The sequence below is a fragment of the Balaenoptera ricei genome, chromosome 16 (assembly GCF_028023285.1).
Source record: "Balaenoptera ricei isolate mBalRic1 chromosome 16, mBalRic1.hap2, whole genome shotgun sequence".
Classification (NCBI taxonomy): Eukaryota; Metazoa; Chordata; class Mammalia; order Artiodactyla; family Balaenopteridae; genus Balaenoptera; species Balaenoptera ricei.
Genome location: NC_082654.1, coordinates 103,745,087 through 103,754,105, shown reverse-complemented (window position 1 = coordinate 103,754,105; position 9,019 = coordinate 103,745,087). Strand labels below are relative to the sequence as shown.

The window sequence follows — 9,019 nt, the reverse complement described above, 5'->3', positions numbered from 1 at the left end:
AGATATCAGGTGATAAAGCAACTTGATTATCAGATCTAATAGTATCAGTGATATAAGTGAAAGAAAATTTTGCAGAACAGTATGTACAATGTAATCCTGTTTTTATGTTAAAAATAGTGTATAGACTCATTTATTTTATTTTGATATTTAAGAACACATACTAACCTGGCTGCTTTAGGGAAGTAAGATTGGTAGGAGGAAGGGCTTTCACTTTTTTGCTTTTGTTTCTTTATTTGTTTTGAAATTGTAGCAGTGAACATTATATTACTTTTTTTTTTTATTCCATACATCTACAAAGTTGCTTTAATGAAATTCTGAATACAATATTTCTTATTAAAGTAAATGTGTATATTGTAACTAAAATAGAGGGGAATTCACTCTTAGCTAAGTATTGTAATAATATACTTGGGGTTCAGTAAGGAAAATATAATCTCTTTTAGGCATTTCAAACAGGATAATATCTGATCAGAAAAATAGGTGCTGGGGGCTTCCCTGGTGACGCAGTGGTTGAGAATCTGCCTGCCAATGCTGGGGACGTAGGTTCGAGCCCTGGTCTGGGAAGATCCCACATGCCACGGAGCAACTGGACCCGTGAGCCACAACTACTGAGCCTGTGCATCTGGAGCTGGTGCTCCGCTACAAGAGAGGCCATGACAGTGAGAGGCCCACGCACCGCGATGAAGAGTGGCCCCCGCTCACAGCAAGTAGAGAAAGCCCTCGCACAGAAACAAAGACCCAACACAGCCAAAAATAAATAAATAAATAAAATAATTAAAAAAAAAAAAAAGAAAAATAGGTGCTTATAAAATAAAGTGGAGGAGTTAAAGTCAGAAGTGGAGGAAGGGTGCTTTGAGCTGTCAGTTTTGTCACTCCTCACTAGTTCTTAGGACACCAGTAAGTACTTTTTTTTTTAACATTTTTTTTAACTTTTTTTTTTTTAAATTCAAACAGGAAGTCACAAAAATTATAATCATCCTCATCAGTTCACTCAGTCCCATGTAATTAATATTTTTTTTCATCTTGATCTTTTGTTAGCACTTTTATGAATTCATCAGTTTTCCATTAGAGTTCTGAAAATGCTTATTCATTCAGTTCAACAGTATAGTCAGTTACCAGAAAGCTGTACTTGTCAGTGTATTACTTTTTAATTTAAAAAAAGAGCTAATAAAAAATAAAAAGGACCCTGTTTGGGTATTAGATTTGGTAGTGATTCTTTAAGATTTTCTATAGTATGCTTCATGTTTGACTTTTACATATTCTCATGGGGACTAATATTTTTTCGTAGTAAATTTGTGTGTTGCTATTTGAGTTCTGATCTTATAAATTATTGTATTTTTTCCTTTTGTTCATCTCAAGGAATGAGAAAATTTTAATTCAATCAATGACATGTTTGTTTTTGTAGTAGTATACATTGAATTACATATGAAATTACTGTATTGTAGGTAAAAAAGTCCATCAATTTTGCCAGTTGCATATGGTTCCACGGAACAGTTTAAATAAGGCAAAAGTGATGATAACAAATCTCCTTCTCAAATTTGGGCAGGTCATTTCTGATGAAGATTTCTTTTTTTTAATATTTATTTATTTATTTATTTATTTATTTATTTATGGCTGTGTTGGGTCTTCGTTTCTGTGCGAGGGCTTTCTCTAGTTGTGGCAAGGGGGGCCACTCTTCATCGCGGTGCGCGGGCCTCTCATTATCGCGGCCTCTCTTGTTGCGGAGCACAGGCTCCAGACGCGCAGGCTCAGCAATTGTGGCTCACGGGCCCAGTTGCTCCGCAGCATGTGGGATCGTCCCAGACCAGGGCTCGAACCCGTGTCCCCTGCATTGGCAGGCAGATTCTCAACCACTGCGCCACCAGGGAAGCCCTCTGATGAACATTTTTTTAAAAACTGCAAATTTTGTTTCTTCTACCATCATTTTTCTTTCCTTTTTTTCCCTTATGGAAATTTCTCTTTTGGTCTTCCAGTGGCTAGACAGCACACTTCTCTGAGATGGAGGGAGAAGGAAGAAAGAAGTCAGATGTATATCTGGGAATAGTAAAGAAGAAAGCATTAGGGTAATGAAGAAGAAAGAAAGATCATATGTAGAACTTCAAGCTTGATTCCTAAAATAGATAACTAATAAGGACCTACTGTATAGCACAGGGAACTCTATTCAATACTATGTAACGACTTATATGGGAAAAGAATCTAAAAAAGAGTGTATATATGTATATGTATAACTGGATTCACTGTGCTGTGCAGCAGAAAGTAACAAAACATTATAAATCAACTATATTCCAATTTAAAAAAAAAAAGAAAAAAAAGCTTCATTCCTTTCCATTTACTCCATATGTTGCAGACTAGCTAAAAAACAGACTGTGAGTGGCAGGGCATGACTTTACCACTAGAGGAGAAGGACTAGTCATTCTGTAAAATTTATATTTCAGAATATCTTAGTGAGAGATGCTTTTTCTTGTGTTTTACATGTTTTTTCCAATTTAAATGAAATATGTGACAATTGGAAAAGACTTAGAAAACACCAAAAAAATTAGAGAAGAGAATTAAAGTGATCTTTAGTTCCATTACCCAGAATATAATCATTGTTCTTTTGGGTGTTTTCCTCTTTTAATGTTTTTAGTTTTAGCATATTTTTTTTTACATAGTTCAAGTCAAAAATATCCTTTTATATATGAAGTTAGGAAATCCTCAGTTCCTTCATTAAAATAAGGGGTATTATCTTCACAGAGTTGTTTGAAAATGAGGTGAGATAATATATAAGAAGTGTTTAGCCTAAAACCTACCACATAGTAAGCACTCAATGAATAATAGTTGTCTATTTTTGTTGTTGTTATATATTTTTTCACTTAACATTATTTCCAAAGAGTATTATAATGAATCCACAGACTAATTTTGTTCTCTTTCTGAGCTGGAAATAACATGGTCTTTGCCATTTGTTTGTCATTGCTATTTGTTCCAAAACCTTAAAGTGTAGACACTTTGTTTCTGGTTGCTCCAGCAGTGTTTTCTCCCTCTTAAAATCAGAGGAAGGCTGGAGAATTTCCCTTAACATATACCATGAAATGTGAGCCAGAAGAGGAAAATCTCAGTTTTAAAAAAATGATAATACAGTATGAGTATAAATATAAATGAATTCATATCCTAAATTCCCCCAAACTGTTACTTTCAGTCTCATCTCTCCTCGAAGTCCTTCTGACCCCTGCCGTTTTCTCTCAGGGAACATGAATGGTTTAAACAGGACCTTCCAAAATATCTCTTTCCTGAGGATCCATCATATAGTTCAACCATGATTGATGATGAAGCCTTAAAAGAAGTATGTGAAAAATTTGAATGCTCAGAAGAGGAGGTTCTCAGCTGCCTTTATAACAGAAATCACCAGGACCCTTTGGCAGTTGCCTACCACCTCATAATAGATAACAGGAGAATAATGAATGAGGCCAAAGATTTTTACTTGGCAACAAGCCCACCTGATTCTTTTCTCGATGATCACCACTTGACCCGGCCCCATCCTGAAAGAGTACCATTCTTGGTTGCTGAAACACCAAGGGCACGCCATACCCTCGATGAATTAAATCCACAGAAATCCAAACACCAAGGTGTAAGGAAAGCAAAATGGCATTTGGGAATTAGAAGTCAAAGTCGACCAAATGATATCATGGCAGAAGTTTGTAGAGCCATTAAACAACTGGATTATGAATGGAAGGTAAGAAAGAAAGAGCATTCTGATTATTAGCACATTTGACAAACCTGTAGTCTGTATAATGTTTTATAGAAGAATTCCTTTTGACTTTGTTTTTCTCCATACCATATGCTAGGTTGTAAACCCATATTATTTGCGTGTTCGAAGGAAGAATCCTGTGACAAGTACATTCTCCAAAATGAGTCTACAGTTGTACCAAGTGGACAGTAGAACATACTTATTGGATTTCCGTAGTATTGATGGTATGTACATCAAACAGAACAACATAGATGACATATTAGACCTTGTTACCTAATTTGGCATTTTAGTAAATCTTTGATTCTTTTGAAGCTTTTTGAATTGTTCCTAGTAATTCAATAGCAAAAGAACACAGAATATAAGATTTTGTGCCTTTGTTGACGTGAACATTTGTGTATCTTGTGAATAGTTTATTGTCCTTTTAAGATTATCTTCTAAAATCCTTAAAGCCTGATACAGCCTGATCCTAAAGTACTAGTTTCTGCTACATTTCTGTTTTTTGTAGTTCATTTTGGTAAGATAAAATGTTTTATTTAGAATAAATGTTGACTTCTAGTAAATGGTGCAAAATCATACCATGGTTTGAAATGTACATTAATTCAGATCTCCCATGCATATACACTCTTAAAACTAATTTACCTCATCTATTAAAAAGCCTGATGGAACACATTTGACTCATAATTCAAATAAGTATCAATAATAATTCTACCCCAGCATTATGAAAGGCTATAGCTGTGTATGTATGTGTATATATATATATATATATATATATATATATATATATATATATATATAAATGTTCTCTCACAAACAGAACCTTTTTCTAAAAATTAATTAATTAATTAATTAATTATTTTTGGCTGCATTGGGTCTTTGTTGCTGTGCGCGGGCTTTCTCTAGCTGCAGCGAGCAGGGGCTACTCTTCATTGTGGTGCGCGGGCTTCTCACTACGGTGGCTTCTCTTGTTGCAGAGCACAGGCTCTAGGTGTGCGGGCTTCAGTAGTTGTGGCACACGGGCTCAGTAGTTGTGGCTCGTGGGCTCTAGAGAGCAGGCTCAGTAGTTGTGGCGCACGGGCTTAGTTGCTCCGCAGCATGTGGGATCTTCCCGGACTAGGGCTCAAACCTGTGTCCCCTGCATTGGCAGGTGGGTTCTCAACCACCGCGCCACCAGGAAAGCCCCCCAGAACTTTAATTAAGTAGAAGTTTATGGCACTTCTTCATTGGCCAAATCAATTGAATTAAGATGTGTTGCCACTTTTGTTCATTTAAGATTATATGGAATTATTAGATGAGATTTACCTGTGAATTTTTTGTCTTCTTTGTAAACTCAAAGATAGTACCCACATAGTATCAGAAAGACACAGTTTTGAGCTATGATATGTTGGCTAAACCTGTTTGTCTATGTCTAGATGGTATTTTTCTTCTAACACTTACTAACGCAGTCTGAGATACAGAATGGGTTTTATTTTTTTCCATTGTATTTGGATTAAATTCATGAACCTTAGGTTTATTAGTACCTGGGTTTACCAACTGAACGGACATTTACTGTTTTTATATTATGTTCCCAACTTAGGTTTTCCTTGATTTTTGTTCATTGGAATTGTTGTTCTTTTATAAGATCTTAAATCAAATATGAAGACAAAGTGGGAGAATGAAGAGCACCAAGATGAGAGTTAGGAGACTTGGGTTCTAGATTTACCTCTCTGTTCATTTGTCACTTAACTCTAAAGGGGTTTATGTTTTCTTATCAATAAAACGAGGAGTTAGATGAGATGATTTCCAGGATTCAAATTTTAAGTGCATTTATTCTATGATTTTAATATAGAAAGATTGACTTTTATTGCTAGGGAATGATGTTTATTAAGCCTCATTATTAGTTTATTGGGCTCTCTTAATCCTGGATTGCAAGACTGATGAGTAGCCAAATATGTACCCAGTCTTAGTAAGTCATTAGGGGCATACATTGCTGTGTGTGAAAAAGGCAAGTGGCATAATACAGATTCATTGCCTCTATTTTAGGAGGTATTCAAAATAAACATGCTCTTGATAGCTGGTCAGTGATGTCACTTAAAGAAGCAAATTAAATACTATTAAAATTTTGGGCAGGGTGTCATGGATTATAATAAATTGAATTTTTTTTTTTACCCAGATGAAATTACTGAAGCCAAATCAGGGACTGCTACTCCACAGAGATCGGGCTCAGTTAGCAGCTATCGAGCTTGCCAGAGGAATGATTCAGATGCTGAGGCTCAAGGAAAATCCTCAGAAGCTTCTCTTACCTCATCTGTAACCTCACTTGACTCTTCGCCTGTTGACTTAACTCCAAGACCTGGAAGTCACACAATAGAATTTTTTGAGATGTGTGCAAATCTAATTAAAATTCTTGCACAGTAAACCTAAAACTTTGCTTATTTCTTTGATAGCAATAAGCATGCATAATAAATCATAGCCAAATGCTTCCATTTATAATCAAGTTATACATAATTATAACTGAGGGTTGGCCTTTCGGAATGCAGTTTGCACAGGGACTGGAACATGATTAATCGTTAAAAGCATAATGTGCAGAAATGAATTAAGATAATTTTGTTCATTGTTCAGTAGGCATATAGAATAATATAATATACACAATGAATTATAGTTCTCTCAGGCTCACTTGATTTTTGGCTATTTTATATTTAGTGTATACAGGGCTTTGTCAAATATTAATTTACCATAAAGGCCTTCATATATTAATTATGTGTTGATGTGTTATATATTTGCTTTATAAATTTATTCAATAAATATTTGCCTAGAATCCCCAGAAAACTTTATACGTGATTTTGTTTTCTGGGCTCCTTAAATAGCAAGTATCTTCAACAGTAGGGACAGCCTGGATGATTCTTCCATATCCCCTCCTTAATATTCTTAATATTCTGTAGTATATGGTAAGTCACCTTAAAGATATTGGACACATTTAAATTTTTTTCTTTCGTTTGGTAAGTCCAGAACTTATATATTCAGATACTCTAAGCACTAAGTTTAATTTTACAATTTGTCCCACTATATTCTGTACATAAATTGCTCTTTTTGTCACAAGAGCTGCATTGCATATACTGTAAATAAATCATGCTGGTTTTGCCAATATCACAAAGTCCTCTGCTCATCATGTCAGTCAGTATTAAATGTATGCAAAAAGTTCTAGTCATTCAATCATGTATCTTTTAAATTGATTCAGTGCATAGAACATATCTTACCAACTATTTGAAAAAAGATATGACTTTTTTTTCCTAGGCTTCATTATGGACATTTTTTAAAAGAAAAATTGAAAGGCTGTAAGGTGATCACATGTGTATCTACCACTTAGATTCAACATTTGTTAACATTTTGCCATATATGCTTTATCTATATCTGTATATAGATACAGTTATATATATATGTGTGTGTGTGTGTATATGCTTTTTTCCCCTGAACCATTTGGATTTCGCAGACATATTGATCACCCCTCAACACTGCAAGCGTCTCCTAAAAAATGATGACATTCTCCTAAAAAACCCCATAATACCATTAAAAATTAATAATTCTCTAATGCCATCTAATCATGCATATTTAGATTTCCCCCGTTGTCCTACAAATTTATTTCAAACCAGGCTCCAATTAAAGTTTATACATTGCATTTGGTGTCTCCTTCATCAGCTATTACTTTATTATTGTTTCGATAAAATATGGAACAGATCAGTTCTTCTAAATAGTCACATTTGCTTTGGATTTTAATTACTTTTTAAAAAGTAGCATTATTGAAACTGCCTAAAGTTGCTTAATCTTCCTAAGAGCTCTGATTTATATTTTCTTTTTCTTGCTCTTAGTATAATGCATTACATAATAGGTGTAAGAAAAAAATTTAGGGTCACCTCAGATAAAATTCGTATCATGTGTATGGTAATAAAAAATTACTGTGTCACCCATAATTGCCTTATACTATATTTTAACTTCAAGAAAAATTTTTTGGTATTAATTATTTTTCCATTGCAATGGAACTATCTTTTTTTCTCTTTTAAGACTCTTTGTATTGTAGTATTGTTTTTGGCTCCTCTGATGATAATGTACTCAAATGTCATGATAGCTTGCATAGTTACTGTAGTTGTAGATTTGGCTCCAGTACCCCTAGAAACATGCACTGAATTCAAAAGAAAAACCTTGCTTCCTTTTGTCCAGGGCTTATTCTATTCAACTTAGAATCTGAAAGCTGTATAAAATTATAGGAGTTCCATTTAAATATAAGTTCAAACTGTATTTATAACTTGTATGTGGCCCTCTGTTTTGAGGATATTGACTTCGTGTAGGCTCTAAATGCAGCATAATGTTCCTAATGTTAAGAACAGAAGGCTGTATTTTTAAAGCTACAGATTTGTATATAGAACTAAGACATCGTTGTAATGTCTCTATAACCTGTTGTGGGGAGCAGGGAACAAAAAGAGGAACCAATTAAATAGGACCTTCTAAAAACTGTTAATTTTGTAAACTGCTTCTTTTAAGTTATTGTGGTTCCTTTTAGTTACTGAGTTTTATTTTGAAGATATTTAAATATTGCACTTGTACAAATAGTATAATAAATGCACAGACTATTGCAGTAAATTCTTTTTTTAAGCTGGGATATTTGAAATGACAACTTTTGGTTGAGTATATCAAGGTTGCATCAGAATTTTCAGAAATTTACTGTTGTTTGCAAATTCTTACTAATTGAAGATGTAAGGGAGTCAATGCAAATGATTTTTAATCTTTTTTTATTATCTTTTCAGCAATTTATATTTTTTGTGATTTTATGCAACCATATTTTTACTTTGTCTTGACAACTGAAAGATGTATAAGGTTTTTGCCAGAAATGTACTGTATACATAGTTTTAAATATAACAGATTTTACTGATATGTAAAATTTTTGCCATTAAAATAAATGATTTCTCACTGAGAGGAACTTTTCTACCAGGTTGGGGGATATGGGAGCTTAATATATCATATCTAATTTAAAATAATTTCACTGAAATAAACTCCATTGCTTTTACTTTGATTATATTTTTTCTTTGGATGGTTCTGTAGTTTTTCAGAGTTTTAAATGATTTTGTACAAAAAGTCCTGCCCTCTCACCCTGCCCCCCCCCCCCCCCCCACTTTTTGACCTTGTAGTGATACCATTCACACTGAATTAATGACTGGTGGACTATGGGTGGATGTAGAACTCCATGAACCTTTGGAATGAAAGAAAAAAATGTATTTAAATCTTTTCCCCTTAACTCCTTCCATCTCCCCCATCCACAAGAGAAATCAT

General features: G+C 34.1%; 1 protein-coding gene across 1 annotated transcript; it reads left to right on the top strand.

The window, feature by feature from the left end:
• Positions 1–2,742: 2,742 nt before the first annotated feature.
• LOC132350472 (5'-AMP-activated protein kinase catalytic subunit alpha-1-like) lies at positions 2,743–8,767 on the top strand. Its single transcript, XM_059899657.1, has 4 exons — positions 2,743–2,747; positions 3,220–3,706; positions 3,819–3,945; positions 5,871–8,767. The coding sequence occupies exons 1-4, from the start codon at positions 2,743–2,745 to the stop codon at positions 6,113–6,115; spliced, it is 864 nt and encodes a 287-aa protein (XP_059755640.1). The 3' UTR covers positions 6,116–8,767.
• The last annotated feature ends 252 nt before the right edge of the window (positions 8,768–9,019 follow it).